The 25,011-nt window shown below is 30.5% G+C and overlaps 1 protein-coding gene and 1 long non-coding RNA gene across 16 annotated transcripts in view; one reads left to right on the top strand and one right to left on the bottom strand.

Annotated features, from left to right (window-relative positions):
• Window positions 1-711: 711 nt before the first annotated feature.
• Window positions 712-21,859, bottom strand: LOC143243131 (uncharacterized). Of its 15 annotated transcripts, none has more exons than XR_013023994.1 (5): window positions 14,213-14,538; window positions 11,832-11,925; window positions 10,782-10,961; window positions 8,373-8,491; window positions 712-6,045 (listed from the first exon to the last, which is right to left on the bottom strand). It is a non-coding gene; the product is annotated as an uncharacterized LOC143243131 (long non-coding RNA). The 15 variants fall into 15 exon arrangements; XR_013023995.1 differs by having other exon boundaries at window positions 712-5,049; XR_013023993.1 differs by having other exon boundaries at window positions 712-4,897.
• The window catches only part of LOC143243295 (sodium- and chloride-dependent GABA transporter 2-like), a 13,170-nt gene continuing 5,716 nt past the window's right edge, over window positions 17,558-25,011 (top strand). Inside the window, exons 1-7 of the mRNA XM_076487146.1 lie at window positions 17,558-17,652; window positions 18,664-19,201; window positions 19,325-19,550; window positions 21,760-21,892; window positions 22,574-22,708; window positions 23,399-23,502; window positions 23,694-23,786. Coding sequence (XP_076343261.1) covers window positions 19,342-19,550; window positions 21,760-21,892; window positions 22,574-22,708; window positions 23,399-23,502; window positions 23,694-23,786 — 674 coding nt within the window. The 5' untranslated portion in view covers window positions 17,558-17,652; window positions 18,664-19,201; window positions 19,325-19,341. The remainder of the gene's footprint in view (window positions 17,653-18,663; window positions 19,202-19,324; window positions 19,551-21,759; window positions 21,893-22,573; window positions 22,709-23,398; window positions 23,503-23,693; window positions 23,787-25,011) is intronic.

The raw sequence follows: 25,011 nt of genomic DNA, 5'->3' as shown, positions 1-25,011 counted from the left end.
ACTAGATAATGATGGGGCATATTGAAATATAAATTTAATTTCATTGGTCAGTTTATGATTTACATTACAATAATGACCACATTTAAACATGTTATTTTACTGAATGGCTCTTTTTCAACATAAATTCCCAAAATATTTAAATATGCAAGATAAATATTTAGGTGAAAAGTATCTAATGCTAGTAAACTAATAGAGAAATAATTTATTTTTTATTTGAATTTATATTGGCTGTAATGCATATGATGGCAATATATTTATACTTAATTTACATACATGTGTTAAAATGAGTGACTGCTAGTTTGCTCCATATTTGAGGGTCAGCACGTTTGTTGGTAATCTGAACTCAGACACTTCTAATCTCATATAATGAAAACTTTCTGGTAATTTAATATTATGAACCTATAATATTTTTACACTTAGGGTCTACTTGCTGTATACTTTTGGGTAAATAAAAATACGATTTTATAATTTTTTTCACACATTATTAAACAAAATTGATTTACAGTGTTTTTTGTTTTGTTTTTCTGTTAAAAGCAAAACTACAGAATGAGCTATACGTGCTCAACCAACTATGGATATCAAAATCTTATGTTTGCCACTGAGTTGTCAGAGGATGTCAAGACAGTGCTTTAGTGATATTTACTGGAGTAATTGCTATTTATCTGTTGGCTATTGTAGATTTTATAGAAATTAACACTGAATGACAGACAATAACATATGGTACAACTTTATTTTTCATATTTAAATATAAATTTTATATATTGGAAATACAGTCTTTACAAATAAAAGAATGAAGTCATTATTGTTTTAATATTTATTGTGCTTATAACCTTAAAACAACAATCAATTTTTGTTACAGAAAATAATCCTGCTTTTCACCTCCTTTCATTGGTTACATCCTCTTCAGGAAAATAGAAAGATGGAAAACTTGGTAAAATTGTAAGTTACTATATTTTAAAATCTCTGAAGTTCTTTCTCTAAAGTAATAAATGTAATTTGAATGTACAATATTGTTGTAGGTTCATGGCTTATATATATATTTAGGTTATAGAAATATATGTGAAACACTTAGCAACATGCTCTACTTTATCGAATTTCAAAGAACAAATTTAAATGAATTATCTTAACAACTGAATAGTGTGTTGTTAGGCATTTTTTATCATTCATATTAAAGTGCTATTACAGCTAAAATATTCATCTATGATAGAATACATTATAATTAATGATTATCTTGATTCAAATTGCAGTTCATTAACATTGACAAGGTTCTAACATTCCTTGAAATTATACACAAAACTTTTCTGTCAAACTATTTAAGAAATGTTATCTAAAACATAATCAGATTACACAGAAGAAGATGAAATTTCCTTCTGTTGAGATTAAGCCTTTTTAACCATAAAGAAGCCCTATGAATTTGTAAAGGAATCTGGAAAAGATATTTTGGTTTACTTGGTAGAAGACAACTGGTTCATATCTAATTATTTTATAATTCATTTGCATAACAAGTTGTATGCAAAGCATTATATTACTACTTTATGTTGTAACTTTATATGTTGTTAACGAACTGCAAATAATTGTGAGGATATAACAGTGAAATGACATGATTCATGTAATTAGAGTTCATGAACGATATTTTTCAGTGTTTATTAGTTTTAGAGTAGAAATATACAATGGTTTTAATGTACTCTGTCTACTGCAAGAAATGAAACCCCAGATTTTGCCATTACAAGTCAGTAAACATATCACTAACCCTTGGTGTAGTGTTCAGTATAGAAGTGGGGGAACATGTTTGAAAAGTGTTGGTATTGTTTGTATTTATCACATTGCTAATACAATAAAACACATTTCAGGAATATTAGCTGAAAGTTGTAAAGACATCACAGTCGTCTGGTTTCTAGTTTTCAATCAGAAACTGAAGTTTAATGAAATTGAGATTTATCACATGGTTGATTAACAGCTCAGAATTTGTTTCCATTATTATGAGGTTTATGATGCTGAAGCCTTTCACATTTGGAAGAACTCCATGTGATGGTTTTTGAACACCAGATTAAAGGGTTCAGATCTGATGTAATATGGTGCTCAAAGTTGTCTAGAAAGTCTATATACAGCAATTAATTTTGTAAATGACAATCTGAAACACTTTCCAAGGGGTTCTATTTCCTTTTCTTCAAAGCCTGGATTTATCTCTGCTAACCACTCATTGAATTCTAAGGTACTTAGCTCAGAAATTATGTTTGGAATGGAATTAGAAGTGCCCAAGTTTGATCCAGTTGGTTCATGAAAAGAATCTGTGAAACACTGTTGTCTCATATTGTTCATGATACTGGTAACAGTTAACTATGATTGACTGAAACAGCTTTGTTGATATCTGTCAGCATTATTGATACAAAATTAATTTCATTAATGGTATTCCAAGACATTTTACTTTCCATTATTGCTAAAAGTAGTACACTACAGCAAATTAACTTGTCTACACAGGTTTGGAAAGAGATAGTTGTAGTACTACATTGGTCAAACTGTGATGGATTTTTATCAATGTCACTACGCATGACTTAATAACTTTTTGTGAACTGAAAATATGTAGGATTGAAGAAGCCTTGAACAATACGGTGGCCAATATTTTCCCTGAAAAGTTGGAATAGGGTAACTTGCCAAGGCTGAAGATACACATCAGTTTACTTTTCAGTAATATTTTAAATTGTTAAAGTAAGAACAAGCTTATCTGTTTAATATAATGGATATGAAAACAAAACACAGGATGATAATAATAGCATTCAACTTAGGTATATATTATTCCTTCCTTATCACAAAATGTTGTTCTTTTTTCTATTAATTTCCTTTGATACATTTGCATTCAAGTTGAATGAGGCCTAAAAATTCCTCTGTCACTTATGTACACAAAGATATTTCAGGATATATTTGTTTGGAAAGAAACTTCAGCCATAAAGAGTTACCTTGTATAAGACTAGTTGAGCACCATATGTTCATGAAAGGTATATTAAATAAATAGTTGGTCCCTGTTTATAGGCACTGCAACAGCACCATATGAAGGATGACAGTACAGTTTGTTCTGGAAACAATTAATAAAATACCCTTCCAAGAATGGGAGAAGAACCAGTTTATCACAGACTTAGTGAGAGTTACAGTAAGTTTATGACAGATGCAAAATTAGAGGTCAGCTATTTGTATATTTGCAACAGTAACATTTGTTTTACAACACACAGGAAGTAAGGCCAAGACATCTTTTACCAACTAAAACTACTTCCACATGTAAAACTGATGCAATAACAACACTTGCCTTATGAAACGTACAAACAAATGATGAAAACCACTCATACATTGTCAGTAAATATAATTTTAGGAAATGATATCAGCTGAACATGAGAGAAGATTTTTGTTATTTTGAATTCACTGTTATGATTGGGGAATGTAGCAGATTCAACATCCAATGCATATTAAGGTTAGATGTTTCTCAGCTGTAATAAGAACTTTAGTATCGTAGCAAAACTAAGTTTCTTTTTCAAATAAACAGTGGAGTTTATGTATTACCACTGCTCAGAAATTGCCAAGATCACACAATTGTGTATAAAAGCAATAAAAGATTCAAAGCTCAAACATTTTCTGTTTTACATGTTAAACAATATTTGACAGTATTTTCAGATCTAGTGGCACAGCGATAAGTCAAAGGACAAAACCAGACTTCAATATTTGTGGTGAGTACACAATTAGTGTAAGTTCCTGCTTATCTTAAAAAAAGAAGCTATTTCTTTTTATTTCAAATAACCGACATGATTTTTATTTAAACAAAATGAGTACTATCTGCACTAGTTGTCCCCAATTTAGTGCTAAAAGCCCAGAGGGAAGGCAACTTCGTTATCACCCACCACTAACAATATCACATAGAAAATTTTAAAATCATACACATTGTAAATAATGTTTAAGGAAATAAAATAATAAATAAACTAAGAAAATTACTAACACATCTTAATTTTATATTAATTCTTATGATAAATTCCTTAACCATAATTATGTCAAATAGTATTTTAAATCTGATATCTTTATTTTAACATTATTACTTGAGTGAGACCACACTGGCTGAAGAAACTTTTTACTGTCTTTTTAATTAAGATTTTCTTCCTAACTTTATTATATTTTGCATTTCAAGTTGTGGTTAGTGAATCCATTCAGTTAAAACACCAAAAATAAACATTACCCAAACAAGGATCAAACAAAGATTTGTAAGGTGCAAGGAGTGCATTTTTACAAATTTTGATGATTAATAATTTTCACAACAAATGTGTAGTTCAACCTGTGATTGTCTCTGTATGATGCTAAGATGTAAAATGGAAATACCACATTATGTTTTAAGAAAAAGTCCAAACTAAATGGATAGGTTAAATAACAACAATATTAATTTCATAACTAAATAAGGAATATAATGAAAAGTGAATGGCATACACATTTTATTACATGTGGTTTGATTTTTTTAAATTTATCAATAAGATTTTTTTTATGGTAATGATATCCTGCAAAGCTGACATTAATATTCCTGTTGAAAGCAAGAAATACTTAAGAATGAAGACACAACAAAATCAGGATAAATTCAAGGATTTGTTACATGTCTTAAAATTACAAAATTCTTTACAATAGTTTAAGAATTTTCAATCATGCCAATGAAAAATGGAAAAGTTCTGTCTGTATGCAATGGTACCTTGAGATTCTACAACAAAACATTGTTGTGGAGGAACACAGCAGTACCCAAAGAAAATCCTGAGGGCTTAAAATAAGAAGCTCCAATATTGCTTTCTGTTATCATACATTAGGCATAGTTGTTCGTCTTAGATGGTGGGAAATCAATAGAAACTGTCTTCCTAGAATGTTTCTTCAGCTTCGGAATCTGAAAGTTTTCAGCAAAAACATTTGTCCTGTAACCATAGCGTGGATGAAGAATGGAAGAAATCTGTGAAATTTGTTGACAGTTTTTCTATCTGGGTTCTTCAAGCTTTGTTGGGTGGGCAGATCAAAGATATCCCTTTGTGTAGCTTTGTTCTTATTGATTGACAAACAAGATGAGTGAGTTAAGTGTGTTTTACTGAATACGTGTATTGGTGTTATGTATTTATCTATTTAAGAAAACTAACTATTAAAATTTTGAATTAGAGAACTGTAAACTGTGTTTTAACGTGTTTGTCAAGTTGAAATAAATTAATAACAATATACGATAGAATAATGTAAACAACATAAAACTGGTTTTGTTCATTAACAGTGCTATTTCATGACATGAGTGGGAGCATAATGCAATCTAAATCACATTAAAATATTTACAAGGCATAAGTTTAAAAACAAAACAGTAACATGAATTCCTCTGGAGCCCAGGTTATTACTAAATCAGTGTCAACCTTTACTTTCAGCAGTGAGAAAAATAAACAATTCATCCTTGCTCATTGACAATGTAACAAAAGTTTTGAAGTAAATGGCATCACATTTTTTCATTGAACTAACGTTAATGGGTTTAATGTCAACCTAAAAGATACAAGTATTTTGTTTCAAAACTAAGCTCCCTTTGCAGAGATGCCAACCATTACGATTTTGGTGTATACATTACAACTATAGACTCATACAGACAAATGTTACGACTTGTTGCAACTCCCAAATTATTATATACAATATAAGCCTATACAATAAAGTGATAAATTATTTCCCCAGGGCTTGAAAGGGGTGAAAAGAAAATTTCTAGTTAGATACAAATAAATTTTGATAATAAATAAAAGACAGTCCAAATGGCTACTTGCAATAGTCATGTTTGTGCTTGAAATAATAAAAAATATTTGTATCTCCGTCTACCAATAGTTTGAGTGCGGTGCTTCTCCATATTGGGTACGTAGGGGAATCCTTAGTTACGCCATCAGTGCTTGTTAGCCAGTTAGTGCTCGCATAGATGGGTATTTCTCGTTTTCTAAGCAGCATAGAAACACCAATGTGATCATTCACAAGATGGAAAAAAAAAGAGGCCTCTTTCACCAGGTTGTCTTGTTTCTGGCAAATCTAAAAGGACTAAAACTGTGAAAGGGCTCTGTCTACAATCACTCAGTCATTTGAAATAGTTGGCATCTCTGCCTTTGTATTAAATGTATTTGGAATGAATGTATTTCTACATATTTTTAGCTAAATCACTTAAACTTTCTATAAGTGCGAGATATTTGATAAACAACAGGATATAAGGTAACAATTCAAATCACAAGATGCATTGCAACAACAAAAAACTTGTATAATACATTAAAATAATGTTTCTAGGTCAAGAAACATAGCAAGCAATATTATAAATTGTGGTTTGTTATGCTAGAAAATAAAATCAACAGCACAAATAGAGTAAGATAGATAAGAAAATAAAAATAAAATTTGGTTATTTTAATAACATCTTTAGAGTTAATGCATGAATTGATACAAGTGGTTATAAGGGTAGGTTTAATTGTTACTACTGTGGTGCTAGAAATATAAAATAAATGATGACAGCACAAACAGGAATGAACAATTTTGATGTAACTAGAATAACTTGCACATAGATGATGTTGATGACAGAAATTTCTCTAAAATGCAGGTTTACAGGTTGTTGATAAAGAACAAAAGGAGGAGTGGTTTTATACATGAAATTTAATTTGCATCCTGTCGAAATTGACGATATCAAAAAGTAATCACCTTGATATCACCTTGTCAAATAATTTTCAAGAATCCAGATATAACAAATCTGTACTTCTACCCTCATCTACATAAGCAATGACCTTTTCAAAGAATGTTAAAAGATTCCTAGGGCAATATTTCCCTCTAGAGTTGACTTTTCATTAAAATTTTAAACTTTGTTTAAAAACTTCAGAAAGCATCTTCTTTCAGACTTTCAAAAACTTTTTCCACAATTTAAGTGAGATTAATGAGCCTATAACTACTGGTATAACTGTTATCACTTCCCTTGAAGATATGAATGATATTAGATAATTCGGAATTCATTAATCCTTGTTGACTAGTCAAGAACTTACAAATACAATAGTACCAAATGGCTCAGACATCCAATTCTTCAAAACCCTGAGGGAAATATTATCTTGCCCATGAGCCTTAACTTCTTAATTTTAACAAGCTCAGAATTTATGCAATTATCTTCTTCAACTTCAGTTTTATCTATCAATTGTTCAGATGAAGAACACTGATTAAGTGTTTATTCTGAAACACTAAAAAAAAACAACAAAAAAACATAATAACGTAGCCAATTCATGATTATCAGATCCAAGTCTTCTTTTGTCATTCTCAAGAGACCTATCTCCATCCTAATATGTTTTACTCCTCATGTACTTTAAAATTACTTATTAATAATTCATTTTCAGTTGATTTTTTCACATATACTTTTGGATGTCCTTATTTCCTGTTTGACTAACTTTCTTGTTGATTTTCTATACTACTAACAACTTTAAATTTCTTATGCTTTTCTTGAATTCTATCTCATATCCTTTCTAAGGCAACCTGTGTTTTTACCTGTGGTTACTCTTTTCTTTCTTTAAGAATTATATATTTGCGTACGGAAAAATGTTTGTAAATTCCCCCCCCCCCATTTTCTCAACTGCAAATAATTATCTTGTACAACCCCTTCAATATGTGTTTTGAAATTTTAACTTAAATACTATTATTTCTTGTTTTCATATTCAGTAAAATGCTGAACCTAATACAGCAATGATAACTGGTAACTATGTGTTCCCCAATTTTCACCCTCTGAACCATTTCTATATGAAAAGTTAATAATAAATCTAAAATAGTATTCAGTGATGTCGAGAAAACCCACTTGTAGAGAAAAATATATGTAAAAATGGCTCATTTGAGTTGAGAAAATATTTTACATGGAGGAGGGAACAACATTTCAACCTTCTTTGGTCATCGTAAGGTTCACAAAGAAAGGAAGGTAACTGACCGGAAGCTGACCACATGTTTGAAAGGGGTTGTGTAACTGAGTGTTGCAATGTACAGGGCAGTGTTAGATGTTTGAATATATTATATAATATAAATATAAAATATATTCAAACATCTAACACCACCCTTTTGAAGGTTTCTTGTACTGTAAATCTACAGATATAAAGAAATATAACAATTGCAAAAGATGTAATGCATATCAACTGAAAGTTGCACTAAGCCATAATAATGAATGCATCAGTTCTCTTTCTATTGTAAATATAAAATATGAAGAGCTTTAAATACAAAGCACTATTGCAAAACACCTATGATCTCTATAATTAGAGTCATGTCATACAATGATTTTAATGCATCTTATTGGTAAGGTGGTGTTGTGGATATTGTTATTCATCCGTGATGTAAACTTATTCATCTAAACTCACCTCCTTTCCAATGGTAAGAGACAGTCAAAAGTTGGAGCTAAGTGACACTGATTTTATCTCTAGTTTGTCACTTCAAAATAAGGGATGGCTAGTCCAAATAGTTCTCAAGTAGATTTTCACTAGATTAAAAAATAACCAACATGTACACAAAAATGTATAGTCTAGTATTTAAGAAACATCTAACTTTTGTTTGCTTAAAAAAGTAAATGATACTTTTATATGCAAAAACGGCTCATTTGGGTTGAGAAAATATTTTACATAGAAGAGCGAACAACGTGTCGACCTTCTTCGGTCATCGTCAGGTTCACGAAGGTTGTTCGCTCTTCTATGCAAAATATTATCTCAACCCAAACGAGCCGTTTTTGCATATAAATTTCTCAACAAGTGGGTTTCTCGACATCACTGAGTAAATGATACTCTTGATGTGAATTGAAAAAACATTTTCAACAATTGTAATTTACATACATATGCTATTTTAATAATATGATTAAGCTGATATTGGGTATAGTTAAACATGATGTAGTCTGATACAATGTATAAAAACATAAATGTTTGTGCTTCATAAAGAAAGTTTGTAAACTACTAAATTTGAGAATTTTAATTTTACTGATGTTTAAAGTTTTCATGTTCAGACTCATAAAAGATTATCTACCATTGCACGAGCAAGATAAAAAGCATCAAATGGAATACAAAATGCCTAAAACTAAAGATAATTAATTATAGAGGTAAATGTAAGAGACAAATCCAGAAAAATTGTAAACAATTATCCTATTTACTGTAAAGAAATTAATAAACATTATAAACAAATTTATACATACAAAAACTGATATTAGCAAAGATGCAACTTTCTACTCTACCCAAGGTACCAAAGTGATAGCATATACATGTATGAACATTTTATTTCTTATTTACATTAAACACCTTCTAATGCATTACAAATTTTATCCTGTTACTACTGTTCAAAAGAGCCAACCAATGAAGACTGCAATAAGATACTTTCATTTCTACTCCAGTATTGAAGAAATTAGTAGGAAAAACATCAAACAGAAATAAACATGTTCTTTATAACATTTATTATATTTACATAACTTGTACTGTTGTTAGTTAGGTCCGTTAAATGATTATTATTTTTACTTTATTTATTGTTACTATAAATTTACACAAATAATGGAATGAATTTCCTCAAAACAATGAAACTGACTTCTTACTACTAGTAGTGGGCTTATGCCTGATAATGGGTTTAATAATGTCCATATTGTAACCCACACATGAAACAAAGAATAAAGTAAAAACTACTTTGGGTGTCTCAGTTTATTTATACACCAGTTTGAACCACTGGTCTCAAGTTTCATAGCTGTAAAAACTTTGATAACAACTGTTATAACAGACAAAACCTACTTCTACCACTCAGGGGAAACCCTTGAATCTTAACCAGTCTTAATAATCTAAAAATATAGTTACAATATTATTTTCTAGTGCAACTATTTGCAAAGTCACCTGCTAAATATGTACTAGTCATCCCTAATTAAACAACAAAAGACACCTAGTCATCACCACCCACCACCAAGTCTTGGGTTACTCTCTTACCAACAAATAATGAGATTGATCATCACAATACAAGTACCCTACAGCTGATAGGGAGAGCAAAGTTAAAAGATCTTATGAGATAGGATCTGTAGTTTCGTTTAGTTCTATTTCATAACTTTTTGTAATGGTGGATGTTAGGAGTTTTAACATGTAGAAATGTTTGGGTGGTTTAATTTCAAATTCAAGAAAATTAAGAGTAACTGCCTTCCCACAACTGCCTTATGAAAACAAGTGTTCATTATTCAAAATATATTAACACTTTATTTACACCATATTAAACCCTATTGTTAATATCCATTAAACACTAATGTTATTCCAATACAATGTTAGTGTTTTAAGATTAAAACTTATAATATATTAAAAATCATGCATCAGATAATTTTCACATTCACATGTTTAAGATATTTATTACATTAACACCACAGGTGTAGGCTGATTACAATTTTGGTAGGTATATTGATTTATTACAAGACCAAGAAATAAATTTTGTTTAAATTTCATGCACATGTAAAATTACATCCACAAATACTTGATTAAAACTTTATATATATATAAATTAGTTTTTAGATGACAAATCTACACAATAAACAAAAGTATATTATACAAAATTGAAACTTTACTTGCGTCAAGTAGAAATATTAACACTAACTAAAAGACTTCTCTAAATTAGTAATTTGGTGTTTAGATCTTGATAAAATATGCAAAAATTCTTTCAAGTTAGAACTGTTTAATTAAGTGTACACATTTAAAACTAACCAATGTTGTACTATCCGAAAATATTTTGAATAAATGGTTGAATGTTATAAATCAAACACATAATACCTCACTGTTGATAGCATCATTGCAACACAAATGTTATTTGTTTTCATAAAAACCTTTGTTATCACCAACATCATATCTTGTTAAAATTTCCTGCAGACTGTGTATAAATACCAGAAGATGGGGTACCTCCTCATCTGCAAAATCCAAATGTCTTTGTGAGATTGCATCATCATAAATGTTCTAAAAGACAAAGCAAATGGAAATGTAATGTAATAACAAACATCATAAAATATAACCAAAGTCCATTTTCCTTATTGTCTATCTAACTTTCAATATAAAACCTCTATCAATAATTCAGCCATCCAAGATATTTCAAAAGTAAAATTTGCTGACATCATTCCCTTGTTTCATATTAATGTGCAAGATATAAAGACACATTTTAAAACATCTATGAAAGAGTAAAACAGATTCACTAATTGATTGATTGACACTATATGCCACTTTGAACATAATTTTGGTTATATTGTGGTTAACAGAGGCTGTAATTTAGTGGTAACATAAAAACGTTGCAACAATAAATGATAAAAAAAAACAGCAATCTTTGGATTTTCAAAAAAAAAAAAAAGTATATTCTTTCACTCCTTTTCTGTGCTATAATTTTCCAAAATATGAAAAGACATATCTAAAGGAATTCATGAATCATAGGAAGTAACATCTGGAAAGTTGCAAAAAACATAAATAAAAACACTTATAAAAACAAGAATTTGTTGCACATCCTATCAATATCAAGACTGACCTGGAACTGTCAATGCATAAAAGATGATACATGAATCATTTTGGATATTGAAAATCAAAACTTGTTGTGTATCATTCATTAAATATATCCTGTCAACAATATAAATAGATACATTCTGTATTATTTGTGAGCTAGTGCTGATAATATACTCAGGGTAGAAAGGTTGGATAAGGACTAACCCTACAGTTTGCATAATTTCATTGTACTAGAACATTTTTTATACTGTTGTTATTTTTAAAAGACACATTGTAAATCACAGTTACCACAAAGTTGTGGAACAAGAGGTTTTATAGAAAATTTAAAAATAACAATACCTTTACAACTTTAATTACCATTTTTGATGACTATCTTTTCTCTTTCTTTTTCCAACTAATTCCTCCAGCTTTACTTACAATGTCACATTAGAACCTGGTAATAAACAAATACAGATAAATTGATTTTACCACAAGTTACTGCATTAGCAAATTAAATCTTCCATTTTAATAACCTTCATTTATTTATATTATACAACTGGCATGTTTATCAAACAATTATTCAATGAATGGGTTTATCTGTTAACAAAATTGGTATATTAAATCTCAATAAGTTTATACTAAATGCCTTAATAACACTTTCTTAACATATAAAATTATATACAATTAGAAGATGTTTCACAGATAATATTCAATTCTACAAAAATGTTTTACATACATACATTTAAATTTTCTCTCAAATGCTCTTCAACCTTTTTCATCAGACACTCATGTTTATCATTCACCTTTTTTATAGCCTCATCAAGACTGTTTCTCATGCAGAAAACTTACAAAGTACCTTAATTACTATTTTCTAGTATAAAATTTCAAGTTAAAATTCACATTAACTTTATATAATTGTTTTCAAACTGATAAATGTTCACACTTTTTCAAATATACTTTAGAAAATGAACTGTATTTCAAAATATTGTTTACTCATGAAACTTATTAGAAGCCTATACAACTTCAAATTGCGGGTTTTTATGTAATGTATTATAGACTGTTTTATTAGTGCTTGAATTGATTGGAAAATTCGAGTTTTCAAGATATTTCTTTTGTGCTGTTCATTAATTGATTGAAATACCTTGCAAAACTTCCTTGATCAAAACAAGAGAATCTTCCTGGTTTCAGTGATGTTTGCCTCTGTGCTCTTCTAGAGTGGTACTCTCTCAATAACATGTGATTTAAATTGTCCACCAATCCATTTTCTATTTAGTTGCTCTACATGCTTATCAAAAGCCCCCTCATTTATCGGAAAAGAGGAAAGAGCTGGTTTCCTTCCAACTTGTCAAACTCTAAAGTTTTAAGTTTGAAAGCTGAGGAGGACTCTGGGGATGTTTTCATACTTTCCCTACCTTGCAGTCACCATTATTTGATTTAATTTACAAAAAGAGAAACTCTAGAAGCAAATAAAGATAAGCCTGTTTACTCTATTAAGATAGGATAAATTCATTTCAAATGAAGATAATATCCAGAAGCAAGATGTACATTTTTTTTCAGGAATATATTGAAATGATAATAACATAACAGTCTTAAAAAACAAACAAACAGTAACAACCTTAACTTCTTCTCTACAGTCATAAGAAAACTCATCTTTCAATCACTTCATTTTCTTTCTGATTAATTTTTTTAGAGTAAGAAAGAAATTAAATTTTATTATAGTAACCCATGATTTTTATCCATCTTTATGTGGTAAGCACTTATATTTTGTTACAGTTTTCCCACCAATGGCCTGACAGTACGAATTAAATTAAAAAGTCTTGGATATCTTTTCATATAAAATATTATACATTCAGTTACCAGATTATTAAATATATTTTTCTGTCCATTATTCAGAGTCATATGTACTGCTGGTAGAGTAATGATAACAAATTCAAAGATTGTGACCCATATATTAGTAAATCACTTAACAGTTTACCATGTACATAAAATAAATATCCCAGTGTTAGAAAATGTATAATAATCTACGTTTATTTCAAAATTTGTTACATCCAGCAGCACATACTTTTTTCCCAGGAAATAAACAGAAAGCAAGAAATTTTTAATGTTTAATTTGTATATATTTACAAGTTTTTCTCTTGAATAACAACAACAATCTTACATGAAAATGAGCATAACACATGTTTACATTTTAACACTTCACATGATCATTCTTTTCTGCTAAAGAACAATCATTTTTCTGATTAGTATTAAATCACATTCTAAATTTCAGATGTTTTGTTTATCTCAACTTATTGATTGTATTTCACACATAAACCTACTTACATCATCACAAAGTACAATAAAAGTATTATTCTTAAATCCGTTCAAAACGTAATTTTCTTCAATCTCTTATAATTACAAGTTTTCCACACAAAGGTCAAAGTTGTCTTTGTTGAAAAACAAAAAAGCAAGGATATACTCTTTCAACTGATACATTGTACTTTATAATTGTAATGATTCATATAGTTGCAAACTCTTTAACCTAAAGATGACCTAAAAAAGGTCACAACGTTGTTCTCTACTTCTATAGTTTTAATACCCATACCAACTGTATTGAGATAGAATTTTACAAACGATTTATACAGTCCACACTTAATTCAAAAAATAACTATAGCAATGATGCTGCATTAAACCGTGTTATAGAGAAAAGAGATTTAGCCTGAATCGTTTAGGGTTAGAATATAAAATGCTAATTTACTTACGTACATACTGCTTCGAGGTTTTTGGATTATTTTAACATCAAAGCATTTTTGCGATATAAGTTTAAAGTGCCTGATAACACTTTGTGATGTCCTAAAAGTTGGAAATAATAAAATCCTTTTGTTATAGACATTTGTTTTATCAGATTTGAACCCTTTCTCGCATTACTTTTCATGTCTTGCGATCTCTTGTACTGTTTTGATTACGTCACACAGATAAATTGTTGTAGACACGTGAGCGAATATTGATTCAAAAATATGAAAAATTCTGGAAAACCGTTAATAAACTAAGTTACGAGTGAAACCTCCATCTCATTTATACTGAGATTCACAGTGAAAACAAGTTTGCGAGATTAATATTGATAAATATCATTTTAATATTTTACACATCAGAACCTTACTATATTTTCAAATACCTGAATAATATTTCAATTATATTAGGTGAGAAAAATTTAATTTTTCATGTATTGTGATGAAATTCGTTATTACCACCATTGGCCAAATTAATGTAAAGCCTAAATCTTGTTAGGTTTAGATTAATTTGTAAGTGCTGAGTTTTCTTGTGAAAATATAATTTCGAAATATAATTAAGTTAATATTAATGAGATTAATTTATTCATTGTAGAATACTAATAATTTTATATACATGTGTGTGTATATACATATGCATGTATGTTTAGAATATAACCTCTTGCGTTGAAATGACACGTTTCCCATTTTAACCAAAGTATATATCAAATCTAGTGAAAACCGATGATGGTGTTCTATTGTGTTTATGTATGTTTTCTTACATCAAAGCCACATGAGCTATTTGCGATGTACACTGAGGGAAATCCAACCCGTTACTTTAGCTTTGCAAATCCTAATATTTAACACTCTTCTACCGCGGAAGTGATGTTATAGCCTCGGAAAAGTTTAAAATTTAAAACATTAAAGTGTTTTTCTTATCAATCCTAATCAATAATATGGGCCATAATGTGTTTCTAATTCGTAGACAAATTATTTTAGGAAATAAATAAGATTCTATGAATTTTCGATATTGTTTAAACTAACGAAGGCCCGGCATGATCAGGTATTCGGGTTCGAATCTCCGTCGCACCAAACATACTCGCCCTCCCAGTCTTGGGGACGTTATAATGTAACGGTCAATCGCACTATTCGTTGGTAAAAGAGTAGCCCAAGAGTTGGCGGTGGGTAGCAATGACTAGTTGCCTTCCCTCTAGCCTTACACTGCTAAATTAGGGACGGCTAGCACAAATAGCCCTCGAGTAGCTTTGTGCGAAATTAAAATGCGCGCGCATGTGCTTATTTTCCAATATGCGAGGACTGGTGGGTAAATTGCAACATTCTCGCGCAAGTGTTAATTTTGTAGTTGAGCGTGCAGGTGTTAATTCTGTGGAAGCTCGCATAGATGCTTATTCTGTTAAATGTTAGCGAAGTTAATTAATTGATAAATGCCATATCAAGTATTGAATATCTTAGATGCGCGCACAGATTCTTATTTTGTTATTTTTGCCAGAAATTATTAAATTGGTAGACATACTCGCAGGTGTTGTACTTCTTAGATGAGCGCGCAGGTGCTTATTTTTGGACATGCGTCCAGGAGTTTATCAAAGTATATGAGCACGATAAATACTAAGCTTGTAGACACGCGTGCAGATGTTTATTTTCGTAAATGGGCACACTAATGTGTAAATTGGTACATGCAGGTTTAAAGAAATACTTATTTTAGCACATTTGCACACAGATAGATAAATTGGTAGATCAACGCACATGAACTTGCCTTCGTACACGCACGTGAAAGTGCATAAATTTCTAAATGACGGCACAGGTGCTTATTTTATATATTCCATTACCAGTATAGGCGTGCGTGTAGGTGCTTATTTCGTAAATTCTCGTGCAGATGCGGAAATTGGTATGTGAATACGGAGGTGCTTACTTTTGTTTCTGTGCTTTTAGATGCACAGATTTATTTCAACAGCCTTCATAGTTGTTTGTGTTTTTTTCGTAAGTGTTTTATAATAGAGGAAATATTTTACTCTTAAAGTATAATAACAAACAGGCAAAAATAGTATAGTGAACATCACCTACAATACGAGAATAAACCATAGAAAAAAGCAATTGGGTAATTTTATTTAAACGAGAAGAAAGAGAACACAACATTCGGTGTCTTTTGTAACGTTTTTTTTCTCGTTTTTCATATCACATTTTCCATTGTAAGAAACAGCTATAGCATTGGTTTCCAGGTGAGATTACCCCGCCTTTAAAACAAATGGTTGGAATACAAATCAAATTTTTAAAACTGAATATCACATCGTTATCGACACAGTTTTTTTACCAGCTTGGAATATGAAACGTTTCGTTCCTGTTTTGTTGTTATAAGTCAAATGTATTAATCTTTGTGTTTAATAATATTTAGTAAGAAATACGGTTATTTCTGTTGTTTATCGCATATGAAACATTAAACTAACTATGCTAAAGGAAATGGTATTAATTACATCAGCTGGCGAAGAATGACATTTTAGTATTAATGCATGTCTAACAGTAAGACACACCATTCTTTTTTGTCCACCAGATTTTCATTTGAGGCCATGTGTTAGATGACCTGATAGGTTTTGTTATGAAGCGAAAGACGTGTTTATTTTATATATCTCTGTTAATCAAATACGATTCACATTTAGTATCGAAATGAAGCCGGCTGTGTTTTAATCTTAACCTAAAACATACATAACAGTAAAAGAGGTACATGTACTTACTTTAAGTGTTTCAATTTATTTTATAACCACTATTTCAAGTTTCATAACTGTAAACACATTTGCAAGTGTTGTAGTGCTAGACTTGACTAACAATTGTTCAAATTGTAATACTCAAAGAAATCAGGACAAATCGTCGCATTTTTTATAAACAAATCACTACACGTCATTCATTATTCGCACTTGTTGATAAACTCAACAACACTGAATGAATATTTTATCTCAACACATAGCCAATATCACTTCTCAGATTACTGGTTTTGTTCTCCGATCAACTGAAGGTCAATATTACACCTTAAGCGACTGCCTATTGATATTCTAACATATGGAAGGTACAATCAAATCATAAGTAAATGTTGTTTTGTTGTTGTTGTTATAACGGTTAGAAGTGAACACTACACCTTAAGCGACTACCTATTGATATCCTAACATATGGAAGGTACAATCAAATCATAAGTAAATGTTTTTTTTGTTGTTGTTGTTATAACGGTTGAAGTTAAAGTGGTTCCTAACATATGGAAGGTACAATCACCTTAAGCGTCTAACTATTGATATTCTAACATATGGAAGGTACTATCAAATCATAAGTAAATGTTTTTTTTTTGTTGTTGTTATAACAGTTGAAGGTGAAAATTACATCTTAGGCGACTGTATATTGTTATTTTAAAATGAGGAAGTCACCACCGCATCGTAAGTAACTAATTTTTTTATTTAACACTAAGAAGTTTTTAAGTGACTGATGTTTATAAAAATAAGGAAACTGGAGTAAGATTTGTTATGTACGTTTTATTGAGACACAAACAGAACTGACCGACAAAACGACCTTCAGGTTTTGGTAACTTTTCTTTAACAGACCTGTCATGACGTCAAGGAAATAAAAATTGCTACGGGGCAGAGTTTTTCACTTTCAAATCTCACTTAAGAATATATTAGGACTACTATATTAACTAACTCAGGAAAAGAGTGGACGTTTGAAGCACGGGACATGAACTTCACACAGCAACCGAACAACAAACAACAGAAAACACCTTTCTACTCTACTGTTCATGGTTTTTACTTACTGCTTTATTAAATCAAAGGGTGAACAGAAAATCAACCAATAAAGTGCAGAACGAAGAGAAATCCTAATTTCTGACCAATCCTGGCTTTAATAAATGTACATAAGGATAACAACGACTTTGCAATGTTGGAATTATTTTGTTAAATATATTGTCAGATTTAATATTATCTTTCTGAATTTCATTTCTAGGTTTTTTATGCTTGAAAGTTTGTTTAAGAAATTTAGAAAACTATATAAACAAAGAAGAAATTGTGGCAGTTTAAAATATAAAAATTTTAACAAACGAAACTTAAAAATTGATCTACTTGAATAAAACGTAAATATACATAAGTGACATCTCTTGGAACGTACAGTTACATAATGCATTTGATTGTACTGAATTAATGTCTCCCTAGATAAATTATTGTGTATATGTGCACATGAAAATGGTTTTAAATGAAACAATTTAGGGTGTGGGTGCACATAGAAGTTGTGTCTAATGGAATAAATGAAATAGAACATTTAAACAAATTTATTTTACTGGTTTTCTGAGGTGTATTTATTTCTTCATCGCTTCAACTATACATGTATATAACTGTATGCTTTTTCAACTATATATATATATACATATATGTCTTGACAGTGTATTTTGTTTTCTACAGCATTTGCTTGTGTTAAAGTTACGTCTTTGGATAACATATCTCCTGAAAATGAAACATCAGAAACCGTCAGTGTAGAAAATGGAGTGGAAATGATCACAATACCCGATGAAATGAACCAGTCGGTAGTGATCACAATACCTGATGAAATGAACCAGTCGGTAACAAGTCCAGATAAGGAGAAAGAACCAGAACGTTGGGAATGGGAAGGAAAACTGGACTTTGTTTTAAGTTCTATAAACTACGCTGTCGGTCTTGGAAACGTATGGCGATTTCCATACTTGTGTTATGAAAATGGTGGAGGTATGTGTCTTGTGGTTTAATCCAACATAATATACATGAAACCTTTACCTTACTAAATGTTAAATCGATGGTTCTAATGGATTATATGTTGTTGTTTGTTATTTAGGGGCATTTTTGTTTCCCTACCTCATCTGTTTAGTCTTGTGTGCTGCTCCTCTATTCTTCCTGGAAGTGGCCATTGGTCAGTACCTCAGCGTTGGTGGTATCGGGGTCTGGAATTTAGTTCCTATCTTTAAAGGTAGCTATTGTTGTTTACTTCTAATGCCTTGGTATTTTTCACCTTTTCCGGATATATATAACTCATACTTGTGTCTCAAATATGTCAACAGTTCTTATATTATGTAATCTACACTTTCACTAGGAATTGGCTTTGCTTCAATGACCATCGTTTGTCTTTATAATATCTACCACGTGGTGATAATAGCTTGGACTATATTCTACTTCTTTTCCTCAATGACGTCACCACTGCCTTGGGAATCGTGTGGTAATTGGTGGAACACAAAATACTGTATGAAAGAGGGAACCAACATCACGAATCTTAATATTACAGCCACCGAAGCAAAATCACCTGTAACCGAATTCTGGGAGTAGGTTTAATTTTTTATTTTTCAGATGAATCTTTTATTTTCGATCAATAAATAAAAGTCGTATTTGGATCTAGTGTTCTCAAAATATTGTTTTCTATGTATATATATACATATATATATTACAATGGGAGTACAATTAAATAACTATTTTCTATCAACATAATGTTATTATTTATTCATTTTCCACATTTGTACACTGGTTTTTAGTCCAGTTAACTGTTTACCAGTAATTTATATTTTTCTACTTTAATTTATGAAAAATATATTGTCGATAGTCCAAAATGTTTAACTTGTCCAGCCACAGTGGATTTTCAACATTTATTTTAAGATATACCACGATGTAAAATGATAATATAATTTATTTATTAACTTATAATATATGTGGTTTATGTATGTAGAACAAACAACTAATCCTTTACATTTAAGTTTCAATCTAGGTAAATCTCAGAGTAATAAAGATCTTCCCAATTCTATTGAAATAAATTCCATTAACAAACATTCATTTACTAACGTCGGCATGGCCGAGCACGTAAGGCATGCGACTCGTAATCTGCGGGTCGCGCTAAACATACTTGCCCTCCCAGCCGTGGGGGCGTTATAATGTTACGGTCAATCCCACTTTTCGTTGGTAAAAGAGTAGCCCAAGAGTTGGCGGTGGGTAGTGATTACTAGTTGCCTTCCCTCTAGCCTTACACTGCTAAATTAGGGACGGCTAGCACAGATAGCCCTCGAGAAGCTTTGTGCGAAATTAAGAAAACAACAACAAACTAACGTCAAAATAACTATCTTTGAAAATTATACAATGTAAATCTACTAATAAAAAAAGGAAAATATTTTGAAGAAAAACTCCTTATTCTTATAAATTATACAATGATTTTCAAAACAAAACTACTGATTTTTAAATAAACTTATTTGTATTAGAATTTCAATTGAAATAAATACTTGTAATAGTTAAAAAAAAGAAGTAAAGGTGGCTTCCTAGTGGCATAACGGTTTGTCTGAAGACTTATAATACAAGTAACAGATATCTCAATGTGTAACTTTGTGCTTAACAATGACAAAGTTAAAGGTAAAAATATGATTACTTTTGATAATTTGTATGAGAATGTAAGATACTTCTTTTAATAAATATGTTAACAGCTAAAATTAATAATAATAGAAGTTGTTTTTTATATAAATGATAGAAAATTTAAATATTTGTAAAATAATTGTTAAATTTTGAATTCAAACATCTTTCTATTAAAGTTTAATTTTAAATTTGATTAAATTTTGTTTAATATCATTTTTAAATAGAAGAGTGGAGGTTGGAAGTTTCAACTTTTAGAATTTTTAGGATGCTTTTAAGGTTGTATCTGAATATTAAGCGTAACTGCCTTCTCACAGTTGGCTGCAGCCCTATGAAAGGCAGTAGGAGTTGAGATATTACGTTTCTAAGCACTCAAATTCTAACCCTTAAATGATTTTACATACCTGCTGACTAGTCTGACATCAGTGTCTGGATTTTATCTGACAACATAATGCAATGGCCACTTACATTATTCGTTGTGACTCATGGTTGAGAAATAAGATTGATAATTCAAAATAGCTGTTTAATTTTAATTCTGTTATAATGTTTGTTATACGTATATTTTGTAGAAAGTTGGTTAAAAATACAAGCACATCATTCAAAGTCATTATACGTAAAAAGGTAATTGTTCCAGGGGAAGCACACTTCCTCCAGAGGTACACATGTTTTAATTAGGGAAGTTTAGAAATAGTGTTTCAAAATTATGTTGCATGTGAGTCACTATTCTCACAAACTACCATTGCCTTTGTTTCTCTTCCTTTTCACAATATGAGATTAGTGTGCAAAATTCTGTTGAAAACAGATGATGCTTACTGCAGCTACATCTGGGAATAGGCTTAACTAACAATGACTGTAATAATAATGGACACCTTATGTGCCAGTTTATGATGCACCATGTACCTTGTGACACAGTTAACCTTGTTATTGTTAATCTTGTAAGATAAATTTTAGGACATATATTTCTAGGTATAATTGGTTTTTTAAATAACCTTCCTTGTTTCTATTATTGGCTTGAAAGGTACTTACAATACCATAGTAGACAGTTTTATCATTTAATACTCAAAAATTAAAAATTATGAAATCCTAACTGAAATTGGTTTAATAGTACATTTCAATAAAACAGTATTTATTACTCTTTTGAAGGCGTCGAACATTACAGATTACTTCGGGATTACATGACCTGGGAGGTGTGAACATAGAACTGAGTTTCTGTTTGTTACTTGCCTGGTTTGTGGTTTATTTCGTCATCTGGAAAGGTCTACTGAGAAGTGGCAAGGTAAGATTTAAACTAAAATAAAACTTGGAAAGAAAGGAAAGATTGCATAAAACAGTGTTACAGTAACCATAAGGAAACATCACCTAATGACATAAAACACCATTATAGTAATTACAAGAACAGATCACATGGTAACAAAAAACATTACAGTAATCACAAGGAAAGATCACCTAATGACATCAAACGCCATTACAGTAATCATAAGGAAACATCACCTAATGACATCAAACACCATTACAGTAATCATAAGGAGAGATCATCTAATGACATAAAACACCATTACAGTAATCATAAGAAAACATCACCTAATGACATAAAACACCATTACAGTAATCATAAGGAAACATCACCTAATGACATAAAACACCATTACAGTAATCATAAGAAAACATCACCTAATGACATAAAACACCATTACAGTATTCATAAGAAAACATTACCTAATGACATAAAACACCATTACAGTAATAAGAAAACATCACCTAATGAAAACATCACCTAATGACATAAAACACCATTACAGTAATTATAAGAAAACATCACCTAACGACATAAAACACAATTACAGTAATCATAAGAAAACATCACCTTTTATTTAATCCAATAATCTTTAATGTTTCTGGCATTAATTATTTCATATCTTCGGACTGTTTTACTTTATTATTTGTTCATTGTTTGCAGATTATTGAGGTGTCAGCAGTCACTCCATACGTCATTCTAATCGTTCTTTTTATTCGTGGAGTGACGTTAGAGGGCGCTGGAGATGGACTACTTTTTTACATTAGTCCACAATTTGACAAACTTTTGGATCCCAAGGTTCGTTTATGATATTGTTATTACATTCATATACTAATGTTATTGTTATTATATTCATATATAAATGTTATTGTTATTACATTCATATATAAATGTTATTGCTATTGCATTCATATATAAATGTATTTGTTATTACATTCATATATAAATGTATTTGTTATTACATTCATATATAAATGTTATTGTCATTATATTCATATATAAATGTTATTGTTATTATATTGAGATTTAAATGTTATTGTTACTATATTGAGATTTAAGTGTTATTGTTATTATATTAATATACCAATGTTATCATTATTACATTCATATACGATATAAACACCAGTAAATATTAATGTTAGATGTTAAAGGTTGTTGGACAGAACCAATGGCATATTCTTTTACCAACGAATAGTGGGATTAACCGTACATTTTAATGCCCCTGACGCTGAAGACAAACACTAACAACCAGGCGGGACAACAAATAAAACTTCCTATCTAATGTAACTGTAGTTTACGTCTTTAGTGAAAACAGTGTCATTGTTAATCAGTAACTGTCAAGCGACTTTTTTTTTCGTTTATTTGCTATCAAGCTTTAATACTAGTTAATAATTCTTTAATCAAAACGAAACGAAACTAAATTAGTGTTAAATTTAAAGAAGTGAACTCTTTGTAATCAGTATTAATTTATTGTATTAATGTTATTAGGTCTGGGTGACAGCAGGAACGCAAGTGTTTTTCACCTTTGGTGTTGGTTTCGGTTCCGTCGTAACTCTTGGAAGTTACAACAAGTTTAGCCACAACTTCTTCCGGTAACAAACAAACTCTTAAGAAATGTTTTCTTATGTTTTAATTTAATTATTTAACAATGATTTGCACAAAAATGTTCAATGTAATAATTCTCTATACTCTGTATTCGTTATTCTTTCAGTGTTTCTGTTTCCATGGATATTATTGTACACTTTGCACACATTCATTATTGTTTCTATATCTTTATTTATAGAGACGGATATATTCTTTGTCTTATTAACCCTGCTACCAGTATATTTGCTGGTAGCGTTGTATTCCGTCCTCGGACACATGGCCTACTTGAAAGGTGACGGGACTGAAGTTGCTGACGTTGTGAAGTCCGGTAAGATAATTCAGTCTTCTAGTGCTTCAGTTGTTTATATAAACACTAAAAATTCTGTTTCTGTACAAAATCAACGTGTAACAGAATATTTCAGAACAAACTTTATTAATATATATTTTTTAATCTTGGTTCTAAAACATTTAAAATGAAACGTCTATTGTTAAGTTACAGTGTATCAACATCTTAATATACACTAAGTATTATCAGAGAGTGACCTGCTGTGTTATTTTCAGAGTACAAACACGGTCCTTGTTTAGATATAATCTAACATGGTGTATTTTCTTCAGGTCCAGGGTTGGCATTCATCACCTACTCTGAAGTTGTTTCACAGTTGCAAAATTCACCTCTATGGGCAACTGTATTCTTCTTCATGCTGGTAGTCCTGGGCATAAATAGTCAGGTGAGCAGATAATATGTTTATGTGTTAATGTACGTCAACATTGTGAAATATTCAGAGATTAAACACTGTCTTTTCGTTTTTGTTTCAAATTTATACGTTTCTCTTATCGTTTGCTTGGTGGGAGTTTTAACGTCTTGTGCGTGGTTCAACGTATGGAATCTCCTTGGAAGTGAAATAAACAATTTCAGCAGTATAAAAACGTGAGTAACGTTAACGTGCGGGTGTTATTTAGTAAGTCCGTTACATTTTACCCAATTACACATTTCAACAAAGAACAAGAGATATACGAGAGAACCGATAGGTAAGGGAAAAACAATAAGCAAGTTGCGACTGTTTTTTGGGATTTAGAAATTCTGCCAATCCCTCAATGAACGTAAGGCTAGTACGTGAAATTTGTAAAACTTGTAGTTGATGAAATGAAAGGATATCATTGTCATTAATTTCACTGACAACCTGAGTAGCAACAGGAGCTAACGGTAGAAGCTACGAACTGTTTTACTCCATGACTCCCATATATTATTCCCTGGTGTGCGTGTAGCATATAATTTTTCAGTTTAACAAAACTAGCCCTTCTGGTGTGTTGCTAATATCATATATTTTATTTCCTCCTCTGCCCTATCAAATATTTGGTTGCAAGTCGTGTGTCGAGTTACAATACAATTGTTAATACGTGTGTATGCTACATCCTACAATTGTATGTAACTTGCTACATATAACAGATATCATCTACACGATGGATACCTCCTAAGTTTTCCTATCGTGTTACATATATTAGTAACAAGTTACATG

The sequence above is a fragment of the Tachypleus tridentatus genome, unplaced genomic scaffold (assembly GCF_004210375.1).
Source record: "Tachypleus tridentatus isolate NWPU-2018 unplaced genomic scaffold, ASM421037v1 Hic_cluster_2, whole genome shotgun sequence".
NCBI classification, from domain to species: domain Eukaryota; kingdom Metazoa; phylum Arthropoda; class Merostomata; order Xiphosura; family Limulidae; genus Tachypleus; species Tachypleus tridentatus.
The sequence above is the reverse complement of the archived record's forward strand: the minus strand, read 5'-3'. Positions and strand labels throughout refer to the sequence as shown.